Source organism: Nicotiana tabacum, chromosome 16 (genome assembly GCF_000715075.1).
Source record: "Nicotiana tabacum cultivar K326 chromosome 16, ASM71507v2, whole genome shotgun sequence".
Classification (NCBI taxonomy): Eukaryota; Viridiplantae; Streptophyta; class Magnoliopsida; order Solanales; family Solanaceae; genus Nicotiana; species Nicotiana tabacum.
The window spans coordinates 145,218,751-145,239,339 of NC_134095.1; the positions used below are offsets into that span (position 1 = coordinate 145,218,751).

Below are 20,589 nucleotides of genomic sequence, written 5' to 3' on the forward strand. Positions count from 1 at the left end.
TGTCATCTCTTATGAAAGCTCGGCATATGGTCGAGAAGGGGTGTTTGGCCTATTTGGCATATGTTCGTGATTCTGGTGTCGAGGTTCCTTCTATTGATTTTGTGCCTGTTGTTCGTGAGTTTCCTGAGGTTTTCCCTTCAGACCTGCCGAGTATGCCACCCAATAAGGATATTGACTTTTACATTGATTTGGCCCCGGGCACTTAGCCCATTTCTATCTTGCCGTATCATATGGCCCTGCCTAAGTTGAAAGAGTTGAAGGAATAGTTTTAAGACTTGCTTGAGAAGGGTTTCATTAGACTGAGTGTTTTGCCTTGGGGTGCGCCGGTGTTGTTTGTTAAGAAGAAGGATGGGTTGATGAGAATGTGTATTGATTACCGGCAGTTGAACAAGGTTACAATCAAGAATAAGTGTCCATTGCCGAGGATTGATGATTTGTTTTATCAGCTTCAGGGTGCCAAGGTATTTTTGAAGATTGACTTGAGATCTGGCTACCATCAGTTGAGGATTAGGGCATCCGATGTCCCTAAGATAGCTTTCCGCACTCGGTACGGGCATTATGAATTCTTGGTGATGTCATTCGGGTTGACAAATGCCCCAGCAGCTTTTATGGATTTGATGAACCGAGTGTTCATGCCTTATTTGGATTCGTTCGTAATAGTCTTCATTGATGATATTTTGATCTATTCCCGCAGTCGGGAGGAGCACGAGCAGCATTTTAGAGTGGTTCTTCTGACCTTGAGGGATAGTCAGTTATATGCTAAGTTCTCGAAGTGTGAGTTCTGGTTGAGTTCAATTGCATTCCTGGGTCATGTTGTATCATCAGAGGGTATTCAGGTCGATCTGAAGAAGATTGAGGCAGTCAAGAACTGGCCTAGACCAGCATCAGCTACAGAAATTCAGAGTTTCTTGGGATTGGCAGGCTACTATCATTGGTTCATGGAGGGATTTTCATCTATCGCAACCCCGATGACCAGGTTGACCCAGAAAGGTGCCTAGTTCAGATGGTCGGGCGAGTGTGAGGCGAGCTTTCAGAAGCTCAAGACAGCTCTGACTACGACACCGGTGTTGGTTTTGCACACAGGTTCAAGGCCTTATATAGTTTATTGTGATGCATCTCGTATTGGACTTGGTGTAGTATTGATGCAGGATGACAAGGCCATTGCCTATGCTTCACGTAATTGAAAATTCATGAGAAGAACTATCTGGTTCATGACTTAGAGTTGGCCGCCATTGTTCACGCATTGAAGATTTGGAGGCATTATCTGTATGGCATGGCATGTGAGGTGTTCACGGATCACAAGAGTCTGCAGTATTTGTTCAAGCAAAATGAGTTAAATTTGAGGTAGAAGAGGTGGTTGGAGCTATTAAAGGACTATGATATCACCATCTTATATCATCCGGTAAAGGCCAATGTGGTGGCTGATGCTTTAAGTAGGAAGTCAGCCAGTATGGGCAGTCTTGCTTATATTCCGGTTTGTGAGAGACCGCTTGCTTTGAACATTTAGACTTTGGCCAATCAGTTTGTGAGGTTGGATGTTTCTGAGCCCAGCTGTGTGTTAGCTTGCACAGTCGCTCGTTCTTTATTATTGGAGCGTATCCTTGATCGGCAGTATGATGATCCCTATTTGTATGTCCTTAGAGACACGGTGCAACGCGGAGGTGCCAAGCAAGTTACCTTAGGTGATGATGGAGTTTTGAGATTGCAGGGTCGAGTTTGTGTGCCTAATATGGATGGACTCCAAGAGTTGATTTTAGAGGAGGCCCAGAGCTCCCGGTACTCTATTCATCCGGGCGTCGCGAAGATGTATCAGGATTTACGGCAACATTATTAGTGGCGGAGAATGAAGAAGGATATCGCTGCATATGTGGCTCGGTGTTTGAATTGTCAGTAGGTTAAGTACGAACATCAGAGGCCCGGTGGTTCATTTCAGAGGATTGAGCTTCTCGAGTGGAAGTGGGAGCGAATCACTATGGATTTCGCTATTGGACTCCCGTAGACTCGGAGGAAGTTTAACGCAGTATGGGTCATTGTTGATAGGCTGACCAAGTCAGCGCATTTAATTCATGTGGCAGTCTCCTATTCTTCTGAGAGGTTAGCTGAGATCTATATCCGGGAGATTGTTCGCCTTCATGGTGTGCCCTTGTCTATCATTTCGGACCGAGGTACACAATTTACCTCATACTTCTAGAGAACAGTTCAGCGAGAGTTGGTCACGCGGGTTGAGTTGAGCACAGCATTTCATCCTCAGACAGACGGGCAGTCCGAGCGGACCATTCAGATTTTGGAGGATATGCTCTGAGCTTCTGTCATTGACTTTGGAGGCTCGTGGGATCAGTTTTTGCGTTTAGCAGAGTTTGCCTACAGCAATAGCTACCAGTCGAGTATTCAGATGGCTCCTTATGAGGCTTTATATGGTAGGCGGTGTCGGTCTTCGGTTTGATGGTTTGAGTCGGGAGAGGCTCGATTATTGGGTATGGATCTAGTTCAGGATGCCTTGGACAAGGTCAGGATCATTCAGGATAGGCTTTGTACAGCTCAGTCCAGGAAAAAGAGTTATGCTGACCGCAAGGTTCATGATTTGGCATTCATGGTCGGTGAGTGGGTATTGCTTCGAGTGTCGCCTATGAAGGGCGTGATGAGATTTGGGAAGTAGGGCAAGCTTAGCCCTAGGTTCATTGGCCCGTTTGAGATTCTTGATCGAGTGGGAGATGTGGCTTATAGACTTGTATTGCCGCCGAGCTTATCAGCCGTGCATCCAGTATTTCATGTGTCCATGCTTGAAAGTATCACGGCGATCCATCCCACGTGTTAGATTTCAGCACTGTCCAGTTGGACAAGGACTTGTCTTATGAGGAGGAGCCGGTAGCTATTCTAAACCGGCAGGTTCGTCAGTTGAGATCAAAGAGTTTTCCTTCTGTTCGTGTTCAATGGAGAGGTCAGCCTGTTGAGGCATTGACCTGGGAGTCCGAGTCCGATATGCGAAGCCATTATCCCCATCTTTTCCCCGACCCAGGTACTTCCTTCTTCTGTCCGTTCGAGGACGAACGGTTGTTTTAGAGGTGGAGAATTTGATCACCTCTTTAGGTCATCACTTGTTTTAAAATGAAATTCTACGTCCTGAGGCTTTAAAAACCTCTTTTAGCATTACCTGGATTTGCATGCGCAGTTCGGGTGCGTAGCCGGAAAGATTATATGTGAAAATCTGTGAAAAATGATAAATTCTGACTATAGAATGAATTAATTTGACTTCGGTCAACGTTTTGGGTAAACGGACCCAGACCTGTGATTTGACTGTCCTGGAGGGTCTGTAGGAAAATATAGAACTTGGGCGTATGCCTGGAATTGAATTCCGAGGTCCCAAGCCCGAGAAATAAATTTTTTAAAGAAAATTATTTTCCGAAATTGTTTAAAGGATTTGGAAATGAATTTTGATTAGAACATGTTCGTATCGGGCCCGTATTTTTGGTTTTGGCACCCGGTACAGGTCTTATATGTGATTTAAGATAATTCTGTGAAGTTTGGTAAGAAAACGATGTCATTTGACGTGATTCGGACCTTAAATGCAAAATTTGATATTTTAAGAAGTTTTGAAATATTTCATTGATTTTGAGGTTTAATTCATTGTTTAAGGGGTTATTTTGGCGATTTGATCACACGGCTAAGTTCATATGATATTTTTGAGTTAGTACGTATGTTTGGTTTGGAGCCCCGAGGGCTCGTGTGAGTTTCGGATGTGTTTCGGAAGGTTTTTGAACTCATAAAAGTTGCAGGTTATTTTCAGTTCTGGTGTGCTGGTATTTTCTTCTTCGCATTCGCGGGAGGACCCTCGCGAATGCGATGAGTTATTCATGCTGAAGGAAATTTCTTTCTACGCGAACGCGTGACCCAGGTCGCGAATGCGAAGCTTTGGGGGGTCTTCGTAACACGAACGCAGGCCTGGTAACGCGAACGCGAAGGCTTATGAGCCTGGGCAGGGGGGGATATTATACCCTATGCGAATGCGACCTTCTGGCCGCGAATGCGATAGCTCGAGGAGTTAATGCTCCACGAACGCGAGCCCATTTACACGAACATGAAGATCTCTCAGGCCTAGCACATCGCGAACACGAAGACCAAATTTGCCCGGTTATTTTAAGTTCCAAAAACAGAATACATTATGGGATTTCCACCATTTTTCATAAACTTCATCTTCTCCACACCTCTTGGGCGATTTTTGAAGGGGAACTTCACCATAGCTTCATAGGTATGTAATCCTAAGCTCGTTTTCTTCCATTTTTATCAACACCCACTAGATTTTTAGGCCTAAAACATGAGATTTAGGGTAGAAAATTAGGGATTTGGGTAGAGTTAGGGTTTTTTGATTATTTGGGAATTTGACCTCGTTTTAGGGTCGGATTTCAAAACAAAATATATATTCGGGCTCATGGGTGAATGGGTAATCGGATTTTTGTTCGAACCTCGTGTTTTGACCAAATGGGCCCGGAGTCAATTTTTGACTTTTTGGGAAGAATGATGGGAAAGCTATAATCAAGCATTGGAATAGGATTGTTTAGCGTTTATTGATGTTATTAAGTCGATTATGTCTAGATACAATTGATTTGGAGTCAAATTCAAAACGAAAGGCGGTGTTTGAGGCTTGAGTTGGTCGTGGAAGTTCGAGATAAGTATTAGGTCTAACGTTAGCTTGAGGGATTATGAGTTGTGTCCTATTTGCTATTTGCTTCTTGTTGAGTACGACGTATAGGCATGGTGACGAGTATCTAAACGTTGGTGTCGAGCATGACCGTGAGTCTTAAATAGCAATTTATTGTGTTCTTAAATGATACTACGGATGCTTTAATAGATGATTCTAAGTATTGAGCAAGGATTAAGATTGTTTTCATGGAAATTACTTACGATAGAGTATTGGTGTTAGCTGAGATGGTTAGATGTTGGGTTAAGATTGGTTATAGTTGTTTCTCCCTTGTCGGGACGTATTTACTTTTACTGCCGAATCCCTTGTCGGGATAGTGCAGTTATTTGTTGATCCCTTGCCAGGACTCTTGGTATGGTTGTTGCTAAAGGTATATATAAATGTATGGATCGGGTTGCACGCCGCAACAATGTTATGTTGGATCGGGTTGCACATCGCAACAATATTATGTTGGATCGGGTTGCATGCCGCAACAATATTATATTGGATCGGGTTGCACACCGCAACAGTGTCAAATGATAAGGATCGGGTTGCACGCTACAACAGTGTTAAATGATAGGGATCGGGTTGCGCGCCACAACAGTGTCATTATTATTTTGTTGTAATCTTGAATTGTTCTCTCATATTTCTCTTAAGTTTCTGCTAGATTGATATTTTTCCCGTAGCATATACCCCTCCCATGTTAATTGTTTATTCCTGTTTATTTTCCACTGTGTATTATATAACTACACAGGTTTATCTAGAGTCTGGTCCTAGCCTCGTCACTACCTCGACGGGGTTAGGCCAGGCACTTACCAGCACATGGGGTCGGTTGTGTTGATGCTACACTCTGCACTATGTGCAAATTCCGGAGCAGCTTTTGGACAATAGCACTTGGGGAGTCTGCCTTCAGTCCAGCCAGAGATCCCGAGGTAGTCCTACATGCGTCTGCAGGCCCGGCGTTCTCTTTTACTTTATTATGTACTCTATTTTAATTAGATTTCGAGACAGATTGTATTTCTTTCAGACAATTGTATGTAGTACTCATAGATCATCCATGAATATTGTAACACCAGATTCCGGGTAGAGCAGTATATTGGCATTGTAGTACTGGCTTGGTTATCTTTAGCTGTTTAAGTCTTTCGCTTGTTCTGTTTATCGTTAATATTTAAATGTTGATTACATGTTAATTCAAAATCGTAAAAAGGATTAAAATGAAAGAGTTAGAATTTCTATATGTCACGGCTTGCCTAGCTTCTACGAGTAGGCGCCATCACGACTTCCGAAGGTGGAAAATCTGGGTCGTGACATTTAGTCCGTAAAGGGACTTAACAAGTCTACATACCTTTTTTCTTTACCTGAAACCACAAACTCTTAAGGTTGTTCCATGTAGATTTCTTCCTCCGAAACTCCATTTAAGAAGGCCGTCTTAACGTCCATTTGATGAATTTCAGGACCATATACCACAGCTAATGCGACTAACGTTCGTATGGACATAATTTTTGTAACTGAAGAGTATGTATTAAAATAGTCAAGACCTTCACGTTGTCTATATTCCCTTTGACCTTAAGCCTTGCCTTATATTCATCAATAGTGCCATCATCTTTCATTTTCCTCTTCAAAATCCATTTAGAACCCAACAATTTATTTCTAGGAGGAAGATCAACCAACTCCCATATATGGTTGTTCAATATGGATTCTATATCACGATTGACTACGTCTTTCCATAATAATGGTTCCAAATAAGATATAGCTTCTTTAAATGTCCTATGCTCATTTTTCAATAAGAAAGTAACAAAATCTTGTCCAAATAAAGTAGACGTTCTTTGACGCTTACTCCATCTTGGATCCTCCTAGTTAGACGTACTTTCTTTTGTTTCTTCCTGAGGTCGTTTAGATCCTTCACCAATCGACTCACATTCCCTTTTGTACAGATATATATTTTCGAAGAATTTGGCATTATCTGATTCTATAACCGTATTATTATGAATGTCGGTAGTTTCTAATTTATGAATCAAAAATTGATATGCTTTACTATTGGTTGCATATCCTATGAAAACATAATCAACGATTTTCGGTCCTATCTTTACCCTTTTGAGTTAAGGAACTTGCAATTTTGCTAGGCACCCCGACACTTTAAAATAATTCAAGCTTCCTTCCTTTTCATTTTTCATATGGAATGGATTGCATTTTGCTATGGGGTACTCGGTTTAGTATTCGGTTAGCCGTAACAATGGCTTCCTCCACAATTTTTGTGGCAAATCAGAACTTATCAATAAAGCGTTCATTATCACCTTTAATGATCGATTCTTTCTTTTCGCTATCTCATTGGATTGGTGCGTGTAAGAGGCCGTTGTTTGATGAATAATTTCATGTTTTAAATATATTTCTTCAATCGTATTTGTATTGGAAAAAATTAAGTTTATATATGGAATTTATTATAAAATGACACGTCATGGCACGTGGGCCAGTCAAATGAGGATAAGTGAAGAAGAAGAATCAAAGAGGCACTAGCTTCGATAGGTACGGGTAGATATTCAGGAAAAAGCAAGAGAGATAGACGCTCGAACCTCTTTATGATGGAAGGGAATGAATATGATAGTAAATAAGGTATAGATACATACTACTTGGCATTAAATACGGAAAACGTTAAGGAATCTGTATTAAATCAAATATGATTACTGATTGTAACGTTACAATAAATGCCATTAATTATCAATAATGGCACTATTATGGTAAAAACAAAACGTATTACCTAGAAATAACTATAAAAGGAGAAGATTGGTCATTTGTAAGGACACGAAATACTATTGGAATACATTGATTTACTTTGCGTTCAACTATTATTTCTCAATTATTCTTATTTCTATTTGATTATCAGTAACCCGAGTTCTTCTAACATAAGCTTTGACTGAAATTCCTATTTTTGGTTAAACAGTATTTACCACCCATATCACTTTTTTTCATTTTGATTTTATTGTTAAGTTGCATTCAACTTCATTTTTGTATTGCTTGAACGCATATATTGCTTCATTTTTACTACTAAGTAAATAAATATAGCAATAACGAGTGCAATCGTGAACAAAAATTATGAAATATTTCTTTTCACCGTGAGATGGTATTGACTTCATATCGCAAATATCTGTATGAATTAAGTCTAAAGGATTTGACTTCATTTCAACAGGCTTACAAGGATGTTTAATATACTTAGATTCCAGATATATTTGACATTTTGATTGATCGCATTCAAACTTAGGCAATACTTCCAAATTAATCATTTTTCGCAAGGTTTTATAATTGACATATCCCAAACGTATATGCCATAAATCATTTGACTCAAGTAAGTAAGAAGAAGCTGAAATTTTATTATTCTCAACGACCATTACATTCAGTTTGAAAAAGTCCTTAGTGAGATAACCTTTTCCCACAAACATTTGGTTTTTACTTATTACAACCTTATCAGATACAAAAACGCACTTAAACTCGTTCTTGACGAAAAGTGTAGTAGGTGAATTTGGATGGGCTCATCTCTTGTAAGTCATACTTGTCTCTCTTGCTTGGTTTTTTGATGCTCAACAAACATTTATCAGTGTTTTCACTGATGTGCAGCCATTTTGGCATTGCATATCCTGCAATTCTTCTTTCATTGACAACAATTTTTGTAATATTCCAAAGAATGCATGGACTTGGGATTTACCAGCCTATATTTCAGTTGTTTCAGAGTGGTCTTTATAATGTGGTGGCTCAATCATTGATGGCCTTTTTGCTTTTCCATGGGATGTCTTACATGTAAAGACAGATTCATGATTTAAATGAATTCATTGTCATGAGTTTATAGAAAATATGAGCCGAAAATTACTTTCATTTTATGTGATGCATTTTTGCTTTTAGGTTGTCCAAAAAATAAGGATATTTTTCTCTACTTCGAAATTTTTTAATTAGCACTCACAATTTTCCCTTAATGACATGCCTTGTTTGGACCTAATTGGCCGATATAAAAGCTTATTCTTCTATTGGTAGAAAATAAAAAGTGAAAAAAAAATGCAAAACTCTCACTGCCACTCATTTAATTATCGGTATAATAAGAAAATTTTTAGTACTTTGCATAAATGTGTATACTAGCTTATGCGTCAACAGCCTTCCTTGATTTCTTATATTTCATATCCAGACATTCACTTTTACATAAAATGGGACGTATGGAGTAAAAATATACTAAATTATAGGAGTATATATAATTTAGGATGTGTATTCTGAATATGACAGGTTCGATTAAATACACTCCTAAAACTAATGGTTCGCCTTTGCTTACAAAAGGTTCATTCTTTCTACTTTAGCTGATTCCTTACTTGGCCGAAAAAACATGCTAGTTTTGTCATGTCTTTTGATGTTCATTACTGAGGCAATTACTGTTTCTTCCACCAATATATGAATGTATTCATTCTTGAGGTTTCTTTCTGGATTTGGAAGAGCTATAATTGGTACTTGCGTGCTTGTCTTGTCCACAGTAGTGGGAAGACGATGGCGAGGCCAAGTTGGAATCAATGACTTACTCTGTTTCACTATGGAATTTATTTCATTAACAACTTTGACATTCTTACATGGAGAATTCTCTACTTTCGGACTTGTTTGCCTATAATTTTATACCCATTCTTAGTCAATTCTATTATCTTTATATAAGAAAATAATAAAATCTTATATTAATTAAAAAGACTTGAAAAAAATACTTATAGCGTACTATAAAAGGAGATAATGATGCAGCCAAAATAATGGCTTTAGGCCCCTAAAATTTTGGGGGCCCATTTTTCACTAATAATAGTTTTATGAATTTTTTTTAAGAAAATTAAATATTTTAAAGTAAAAATATATAATTTTTAATAGAAAAAGGAAAAGAAAACTTTGATCCGTCATTGATGATGACGCTGACCGTTGAGATTTAATAATCTGAAGCGTATAAATTTTTATTTAATGAAAAATTGAGATCACTAGATGATAAGAATCTTAAAAGACACTGTCTTAACCTGATAAAAATATAATAGTCACTCTTATATTGATAGTTTAGATTTATTCTTTTTGAATTAAAAGTATTAAAGAAAATTTACAAATAGAAGATAATACTATAATCGATATACTCAATTAGATAACAAGACTTAATTCATATATCAAAATTAGATAACAAGACTTATTATTTTCTAAATGTCTATATTTCTTATATAATAATGTCCCTATGCATCTACAAAAAGAAATTGTAATCTTATTTAGGGTCAACAATATTTCAGGAGAGATTAAATGAATTAGATATATTATTAACTGAGAAAAATTATTTAGAATAACTCAATTGTAAAAAAATAGACTTCCAATAAAAATATGTAGGAAGTTTTCTTTAAAAATATTAAGGCGAAATATATAAAACGTCCCTTTAAGTTGTCCCCAACGATCATTTAAACACCTTAATTTACCATATGACTAGACAAACATATCTTCTTGGTAGAAGCATATTCTCTTGAACCTTACACTTAAATCTAAGCGCGTGAATATCTTTAAAACTAGGTTTATCTTCTTTTTTTCCTAAAATCAACGTGGATCCCACTTACAACCTAGAGTTAAGGAGTTCTTGAAGGGAAGTATGCCGATGATCTATTTGGAAACAACTTCTTTACCCTGGATAGGGATAAAGTCTGCATACACATTATCCTTCCCAGACCGCACTAGTGGAATTATACTGGGTTGTTGCTTCTGCCTGCCCCAAATTATCTTCTCCATCTTCACCCTCCATGACAGAAAAAAAAAACACAAACACAATTTCCATAACCACCATAATCACCGTCCGTCATTAAACAAAACCAAAAATAATAAATCTCCACTATTACACCACCACATAACCACTAACACTTCAGTTTCCCTTATTGACCCCAAATTTGAAAAACTAAAAGAACCCATCTAAAACCGTCGAATTTCACCACAATTTGAATTTGACAGTGGTTCTTTGCGTGTGAAAATATATCAATCGAGTGGGTTGAGACCATTTCTGATTTAGTTTTGAGAAAAAAAAGGAAAAAAAGAGTGAAGGGGGCTTTGACGGGCGGTGATGGAAAAGTTGATATACGACCAAATAATTGGGGTGGGATTTGAAAGTGCAGCAACCCATGAGGCCATTGCATAAAGAAAAAAATAAAGAACCAAAGCAATAGAAGACCAGCAACAAGATTTGGAAAAAGCAGTAATGGAAGCAAAGCAAAGAGCAATTTTTAATGGAGCAAAGAGAGGGAAAGGAATGGGAAGGAGAAATTGAACCTTTGAGAAAAATAGTGAATAAAGGTGAGAGTTTTTTTGGTATTTTTGATTGTGTTACAGTGGAGAAAAGAAGTTGCAGCGTCCACGGTGTCTAGCGTCCATGGTGTTAAACAAAGTCTAAATAGGTTTTATGACTTTTTTTTGGTTATTTTATGGTGGTTTAAGGTCTAATTTGAAAAAATAGGGTCTTTTTCTTATTTTTTAATTAAAAATTACAACTATTTCTTAATATAGACTATAATCTGTTTAAGAAATACACGTGTCATTAAATAATCTGGAAGATTGACATGTCATCGCGAGTGTAACTCACACGTGAAGCTTGTTGAACTCGAGTGTTCACGAGACATACCTGTGTTAAATAGAAGTGTCTGCCTAGTCATATGACAAGTTAAGGTGTTCAAATGATCGTTGAGGACAACTTAAAGGGGCACTTTATATATTTCACCAAAAATTAAGGCCCCGTAATGAAAGAAGTAAATATTGATATAACCCCATTTGTTTGGGACTAATAGTCTGTTTGGCCAAGTTTATTTTTGGTCAAAAGTGTTTTTTTTTTTGTCAAAAGCACTTTTGGCCTTAATTTGAGGTGTTTGGCCAAGCTTCTGGAAGGAAAAAAAGTGTTTTTGAGGAGAAGCAAACAAAAGTAGTTTCTCTCCAAAAATACTTTTTTGAGAAGTACTTTTGAGAAAAATACACTTAGAAAGAGTTTTTTAAAATTTGGTCAAACACTAATTGCTGCTCAAAAGTACTTTTCAAATTAATTAGTCAAACACAAATTATTTCTCGCCAAAATATTTTTGAGAAAAATATTTTGATTTTTACATCTTATTTTTACCAAACGGGCTATAAGACGTGTTGGTACCTTCTTTTATTTTCCCTGTCCTTGCCATCCCTTCTTCCCATACAAAGGATAAATAGAATCGAATCTTCATATATATTTCCGCCTAAAAACAAGACCAACTACCCCCGCCTCCGCCTCCCCCATACAAAAGAATATCTATACTAATATTTATAACCACACTACTATACATTTACACAAATTTTATACACAATCTCATTTTCTAATGGCAGAATCCGAATTGGAATTGAAGTCTCCACCAAACCCTAACTCCTTAATTGTATCAGCACCGCCCTCAACTCCACCGGAATCACCGCCGGCGACTGCCGGCAGCAGACCGATATGGCTCCGGCAACGGCCAAAGATAAGAGTAACTACTGAATTTGACAGCGACAGCTCTGTATTCTTCCACAGGATTTCATGCAAAGTGCTTGATAGTTTTGCGAAATTGAAGTTATCGTTTCAGAATAACGGTAAGGGAGAAATATCGGACCCGCAATTGGCGTTATCTACGAAATATTTGTCACTTCAGTATGACATTGAAGAGAAGAATGCTCTTGTTAATGCTTCATTTGGTGTGGCTCCTGGTTTGCAGTTTAAAGCTGCTCATGATGTAAAGGTGTGAACTTTATTTACAGCTTTATATTACTTCTTGTTGTGAGTACTAAGTAATTGTGTTCGTATTCTGATAGATATTAAGTTTTATGCAATGTAGAGTATGTACTTATTGGTATTCACACTATCAAGTCACTTATTAGGTAATTAGAGGTAATTTCTTGATAAGCGTTAATTGGTAGTATGATAAAAATGGTGACTAACCTTTTATGTCAGTGTTTAAACTGTTAGTGTATAGAACTTAAATCCATTTTGATATGGATTTTTGTTTTCAGTTTAATTTGTATACACCGATAGTGTAAGAAAATTTTTACACTATTAGGTCACCAAAAGATATCTACAGGTAACACTCCATAAAAAAAAGTAGAATTTGTAATCTCAAAAAATAGGGCAAGTCACCTTCTACAACAGGTATAAGTGACCTGATGGTGTAATATTGCTTTATGTAACACTTGTTGTAAGTACTGAGTAAGGGTGTTTGTATTTTGATATGGAATTTTGTATTGAGTTAAATTTTTACACTATCAGGTCATCCAAAAGATGTCTACATGTAACCCTCCATATCAAAAGTTTTGATATGAGAATTTATAATCTTGAAAATATGGCAGGTCACATGCTACAACATGTATATGTGACCTGCTAGTGTAAATATGCTTTACACCGTCGGTAGATATTAGTTAAACTCAAATCGTATTCAATGAAATTTGACCTTAATTTGGTTAAGTTTTATACTCCCTTCGTTCAAAAAGAATGATGGGTAGGTTTGGAGGGTTTCATTTTCTAATTTTCAGTGCAAATGGGATATGGGTTCTCATTATTTTTGAAAAGTAAGTTTACTGAAAAGGCACTATAGTCGTGATTTTATAATTAAAAATATTTGGGGAACTTTGGAAAATTGTAATCAAAGAGTACATTGCTTGACTTCCCAATCCTAAATAGTATCAATGCTCCTTAAATTATGGTTTGCACTTTATGCTTTGAACTTTACTGAACATTTGTTGCGGGTACGGTAAGGGTGTATATGAGCCTGCTTGGATAAGTTGAATTTAAGCAGCTTTAAGCATCAAGTGCTGAAAAGCACTTTTTATGTGCTGGAGCTGAATTTTTGAATAAGCAATTACATGTTTGATAAAAGTGTTAAAACTGAAAATAATTTGTGATATGTTTGATAAACACTTTTTCTGTCTTTTGACTGAAAAGGCCCTTAAAGCTGTTAGAACTAAACATAAGCTTATTGGTGCATTATTTTTGAATTTTAATTAATTCAAAAACTAATTAATTTGTGTATCAATTCACTTTAAGTTATAAATTGACTAGATAAGATTATCCTAATAAATATGAATTATATATTTAAAAGACAAATTCTAATTAATGATTTGAGTAAAATTTGTAAATAAAAAACTTACTTAGATAGTGTAAATAATTCATATAGAAATTACCCAAAAAGTAAATAAAGTGACAGATGTTTTATCATAAAAGAAATTTCAATGTTTAATTATTTTTCAAAATCAAAGAACCATGTAAAATGCTGCATTTGTGAAAAACCTGATTCGACGGGACTTGATTCTGCACCTTGCAAGTGGGAATCGATTCTGCATATAAAAAGAATTTTCTATTTCCATCGTAAAGAAATAGTACTCGTTTTGCAAAGAGAAGTATATGAAACTTGAATTGCACTTGTGAAAACAATACACTGCTATAATACCTACTTCCTAGCCTGCTTTAGTTTTCTTATGCTTTGGATTTTGAATATTGAGAGAAGTTTCAGAAAGCTGATGATGAAGCTATGGTTGAGAGGAACCGGCAACGAGAGAGTGAGGAAGGAAAAAAAATGTGTAAGGGCTTTTAAAATGGCAAGGGTAGTTTGGGGCTTATCAAAAAAATGTAACAGACAATATTGAAAATTACTTGGTCAATTCCCAGTGCTTTTAAGCAAAAATTATAAGTTGCGGGAGCCAACTTAGGGCTTTTGGCTTGTTTTGGCTTAAAAGAACTCGGCTCACAAGCACTTTTTAAGTTTTTCTAACACCAAAACAAGCCAAAAGGTGATTTAAGCAGAAGTTTTGTATTCAATGCACTATGCAGTTTAACCTTTATTTGACTAATTTTTGTTCTTTCTCTATTCCAAAACGAATGATAGTGTTCTGGTATCGGCAGATTTTTTTTTTTTGGTGTGTGTATCTGTCTTGTGTATATATATATAGTTATACACACACATACACATATATATCCCCACACATGTGATACTTCATTCTACAGTGTGTGTGTGTATACAATATATATATGTAGATTTCATCATCTATATTCAAAGTTCTAACTCCCTAGTCTCTTGTTTCCTTGTGTATTTGGATAGCGATTATCAATATTTTTGAAATTTATGATACAATGCAACGGTTCCAATTTCGGGTTAATTCTATATCAATTTCTTAATATTTTATAACTTACATATTTGAAACTTACCTAAAAAGTAATGTAAGTCATAATTTCTTATAATTAAATTATTTAGGAAATATTTCAGAAAAGAGTAGTAAAAGAAACATTGTTTAACTCCTTAAACAGTAATAGTCATATAAAATTGGATAGATAGAGTACATGTGTTTTGGCTTCTAGGTTTGTGTATGAATGCGAAGCGGGAGACTTGCCAAAATCCCCCGCTTGCACTACCATAGGACCTGTTGGCACCAACTCTGCATGGTCTCACCTATTCCTATTTCCTAGCTGGCACAAGCTTTGAACAGTCTAGAAACTGTGTCTATTGATCATCTTTTTTTTTTTTTTCTGTAACTCATTTTTAATTTGTTATTCATTTAACTTAAGGAACGATGATACAGGTACTGAAGGAACGGAAAATTATTTAGGGAAGTGACGTTGAAAAATAACTTAATGGATGGAAAATGGAGGAACTATCCCACTTTTCCATTGAAAAACTAATGCTTCCTTTGTTTTATATGTCATTCTTCAATTTTGGGATATTCCATAATATGACATCATTCCACTAATAATATTTTCTCTATGACTTTCACAACTTTCAAGAATTCAAATGCATTTAAATATTGAAATTTTAAAATCTGATCCGATGTGATGTTTTCTCTAAATAAAGTAACTTTCAACCATTACCTTAACATTTTCTTCTACTCTTACCAATTCAATATATAAGGTAAATTTACAACTTAAACTCCCATATCCGGTCGTACGCCATCACACTAAATGGTCGGAGGAGGTAGATAACTTGGCACTTATAGAGATGCACATGCTTTTTGTGCTCTCTTTAAGGTGGGATCCTGTTGTGAAGCTTATGAAATTTGTGCTGAAGTTATGAGCAAGTTATTGTACACCAATATTGCACAATTATAATGGAACTCTAGTTTTTTAGAATTCATGTGGACTCTTTGAGTACTTTCTGATGTTGCTTCAGTCTCCATATTCCTATCTACTCCAGGATGTAATATGATTGTTTCTGTATACATGCTGTATGTGCACTATACGAATCTTACATTTCTTTTGGTCATACTACTAGTCACAACAAGGAGAACTGGCAATGGTAGCTGATCTGGCGGGTCCAGCTTACAAGTTTGAGTTGTCATCTGCTTATCCATCAATTGGCATGGTAAGACCGAATCTCTATGTACAGTATTTTATTTGGATTCGTGGTTATCTTTGAGAAAAGTGCTGTTTAAGATATTATCAACACACTGGCTTTATAGTATTGAATATGGTTCCTGGTTGACCTTTGAGAAGATTATAGGGAATGTAATATTTGAACATACAGTACTTGCAGCTTCTTTTATAATACTTGTTAAGCATGTGTCCGAACATATGGATCGGCACTTCATTCACTGGTAGATTTTTTTTTTCAAGATTTCTATTATTGTTTTAGGTTTAACTACACCTAACAAGAGCTCCCTTTTCTTGTTCCTTTCGTCCACCCCACATCGCTAAGCTAAAGAAATTATATTATTCTTGGATGACAAACAACTAAATGAACGTTGATGTGTTAAAGAAGAAGAAAAAAAGAAAAGAATAAATTGGGAACAATTTCTGATGCTAGGTGTGCTAATTGTTGTGAGATTCTTATCATCTTCTGTTTCTCTGTTGTATCTTTTATGGCATGCTAAGGCTTTGTGCACAGGAAGTTTAATATGTCAGTTGCATACAAATTCTTGTGCTATACAAAAAATCTTACCTTCCTGCTGGGGCAGTGAGAAGAAAGCTTAGATTTTCGGGATGCAATTAGCATCTTGTGTCTGACAATTACTGTGGCATCTGAGGGGTGGCTCTATATACCTGTGCTTTGTTACACAGTATGTACTTTTTTCCCTTAATTCATTTTTTAATCATCCTGCTGCAGCCAAGAGCAACCGTCAAATTTCCTCTGGGTGAAGTTTCACTACAGGAGAAAGAAGAGGAGGAGGAGGAGGAGCAAGCAAAGAGAATACTGTCAGTCAATGGAATCCTCAAAGGCAATATCCTGAATGGAGTTTGTACTGCAAAATACAGCGATGAAACTTTGGATCTGAGATACTGCTATAAGGTAGTTTCTTTTCAATAACTATTCATATTGTTTTGACCCTAGTTTTACTGGATTGCAGATGTTTAGTCCTTTATTCTTTTCTTGAGTTCTTTCTTGGCTGTTAAGTGGCTGGTCACTGTTTTATATCATTTGGCATTTGACTGTACACCCCATGAAATGCGTGGTCTCTCTCTCTCTCTCTCTCTCTCTCTCTCTCTCTCTCTCTCTCTTGTTGATATATAAAGGGGGCCTATTGCCCTTGAAGGGAGTAGCACATGAAGCATATTTATTAGGCTGAACATGTGAAGTGAAGCAAGTTCAGTGAAACATTGTGTGACAAGGCTAAATTTGTCTTATGTTCCAGTGCGTGTGAAGGATTTGCTTCATATGGTTCACCTTAATGTTATATTGTATTGAGTAACAGATGGGTTTAATAGAAAGAAAAAGAAAAAAATGAAATAGATAATAGGGTGAAAAGAGAATTGTACTAGATGCCTAGAGCGGCAAAGCAATCCTTTGAATTCTCATTGCCATTTATCTGTTTTTCCCTTCTCATATGGATAAATCTGTGGTAGATATTAATAATATCTGAGATAACAATATTTTCCGCTCAAACTTATGCTGTGAATCACATCATCTTCTGGATCTGCTGTGGAGCTTGAACTTGAAAAATGTGCTCTGTGCATGGTATTGTGGAATTATTGATCCACTATTGCTTCATTTATGTATTGTCTGAAATTTTTTTCCATTTCGTTCTCTTTGAATAGGATTGCACATTCATTTCGATTCAGTTGGGTCCTCCTGTGCTTTCATGTGTCCGTATATCTGGAACTCACATCAAAAAATATTTTAGAACTTGCAGCATCTGATCCCATAATCCACGTGGTTAGGAATATTTATGTCTACATTTGGATCTGTATTTGGAGTTGACCATTCCTATCTTGCAGGATGAGCAAATGGCATTTATTCCCAGCATTTCCTTGCCTTCAAATGCAATGTCATTTGCCTTCAAGCGTCGATTTGGTCCTTCGGACAAGTTGAGGTGGAGCCTCTATCTTCATTTGACCTCCTTTTAACATAATGTTTCTGAGGTTCAATTTTTTTGATTTCTTATGCAAAAGCATATAATATGAGAAAATATCTAGCTTCAGTCGACTGAGCTGCTTGAAGTTAGCATGTCATACGATATTATATGTCACTGTTTGATTAGAAATCATGTCTACCGGAAACAACCTCTCTACCTTCTCAAGGTGGGGGTAAGGTATGCGTACACACTACCCTTCTCAGACCCCACTTGTGGGATTACACTGGATTTTTTGTTGTTGTTTGATTAGAAATCATACAGTGATATCATGCTGCAGGAATTTTGTTACTGATTCTGTCATTTTCTAAATGTACCAAAAAGATGGGAACTGCTTGTATATATGGCCTGAACTATAGAGCTTCATCTGGAAATAATAATACGCTTTTTGTTAATATGGAAAATACTGATCCATGATACAAAATTACATATTTAGGTTCAATAGACTGAACTGCTTGAAGTTATGAATGTCATAGAATGTACTATATGTTAGATGTCACTCTTAATTTAGAAATCATACGGTGATATTATGATGCAGGAGTCTAGATACCTAATCTGTCATTTCCTAAATACACCCAAAAAGGTGGGAACTGCTTGTTATAAGGACTGATCTATAGAGCTTCATCTGGAAATAATAATATATTTTTTGTTAATATGGAAAATATTAATCCATGATTAAAAGTACTTTTCATGATTACAAATGCATATCCTTGAATATTGTAGCGGCTGTATTATGAAACTTGCACAGATGCAATATTTATTTGTATTTATTAATGTTTTTACTTTTAACTACAAGATTTCCAGCCATTTTTTGTGATTAAGTGGATGCTTCTCTATTGATATCTTTTGATCTGGGTTCAGCTACTGGTATAATTTGGACACGAACTACTGGAGCACAGTTTATAAGCACAATATTGGAAAAGACTTCAAGTTCAAAGCTGGTTATGATTCAGAAGTGCGACTTGGTTGGGCATCTCTATGGGTAAGTTATTGGTGCTTCCTTTCATGGCAAATAGGAACAAACTGCTTTTCAGCTTTGATTGTTATGCTACTTTAATTTGCTTAGTAGTTATCTTCAATTACTTAATTTTTTTCTCTGAGATCTCCAAGTATATTGATAGCTTTGATGTGTTTTTTCCCATTGCTTTTTTTTTTTTTTTAAAAAGTTTTGTATGCCTTTTTAATTGAAGTAACTACTTCTTGCGTTTTTAAATAAGTATTTTTCTATGGCTAGAGGAGACGATTTAACTAAAGATAGAAACAATCAAAAGGAAGGTCTCTTTCTCTTTTATGCAAACAAACCCAATAGAAAATCTCTATTGGAACAAAGGTTTTTTTTCTTTTTCAACAATAAGTCTATTGCAATGAGCAGCAGGGTTGAGAGCTTTCAAAGATTTTTATGCTAGGACGGTTTGCTAGCAAAGGCAATCTTCTAGTAGTGTTATTTTCGTTCGTGCTACATTACTGATATGAGCGCCCAATCTTGGTGATTGAACATTTTCTCTTGATTTACGTTGATAAAAACTGGACCATGATGACAGGAAGTAAGGAAAAGGAAACAGAAAGCGATTTTGACGATGTTGTGCACTAATTCTCATAGCCTAAAGACGGGCAGATCTAGCGTGCAGTATACGGGTTCCCAGGAACCCAGTAACTTTTACGTAGACCCTGTATTTTGTTAAAAAATTTATTAAATATCTATAAATATTTATTTGTGAACCCAGTTATTATTGTATATTAATTTGAAATTGCGACAGGAACCCATAAACTTAAAATCCTGGATCCGCCTCTGCCTAAAGATATCTATTAATCTTATGGGATTATATGGGAAATCGTGTGTTGTGCTAAATGCTTTTCCTGCTTGTGAAAAACAAAACTACTAAGTTATGATACATAATAATAGCATCTACTCCTGCCACATTTTTTTTGTTAGGCTGGCGAGGAAGCTGGAAAAGCGAAGACAGCTCCGTTGAAGATGAAAGTTCAATTTATGCTTCAAGTACCTCAAGATGACATTACATCTTCATCTTTGATGTTCCGTGTGAAGAAGAGGTGGGATATATGATGATATAATACTAAGAATCCTCTGTTACCTTTGCTGTAATGAGATAGTAATTGTTTACCGTGGAAATATGGATGTTTCTTTAGCTGTCACAAATTCTGAGCCTTTCCTAGCAAGTGTTCTTTTTCTCTCTTTACAAAGCATGTAAAGCTTGAAAATATCTTTTAACTCAATCATGTTGCACTCAATAAACCTCCCATCTTTCAGCTGAATGAGAATGTCATGTTAAATTTTCTGCCATATTTTTCGCTAAACCAATATTGAACTTTATCTCACCAGCTACGGGAAAAATTTGAGCCCCGTGTTCTAGCTTCTGTGAGTTGGGCAATCTTAAAATGTTCAACAAGAAAGAGACTGGTTACTTTGGAATTATTTTTTTATAAATTGAATTCTCACAATCTGTTGTCTTTCGTCATACTTCAATTAGTGCATAACATTGTCGTCTAACATATTGATGAATTTGGACTATCAGACTAATATTCGTGATATTAACTTCTAAGATTGAGTAGGGTAGAAA

The 20,589-nt window shown here is 36.2% G+C and overlaps 1 protein-coding gene across 1 annotated transcript; it reads left to right on the forward strand.

Annotated features, from left to right (window-relative positions):
• Positions 1-11,844: 11,844 nt before the first annotated feature.
• LOC107789024 (outer envelope pore protein 37, chloroplastic-like) lies at positions 11,845-20,312 on the forward strand. The gene is made up of 6 exons (XM_016610792.2): positions 11,845-12,423; positions 15,937-16,026; positions 16,768-16,950; positions 17,877-17,971; positions 18,872-18,992; positions 19,944-20,312. Exons 1-6 carry the CDS (start codon positions 12,031-12,033, stop codon positions 20,073-20,075), a joined length of 1,014 nt encoding a protein of 337 aa, XP_016466278.2. The 5' UTR covers positions 11,845-12,030; the 3' UTR covers positions 20,076-20,312.
• Positions 20,313-20,589: the final 277 nt, after the last annotated feature.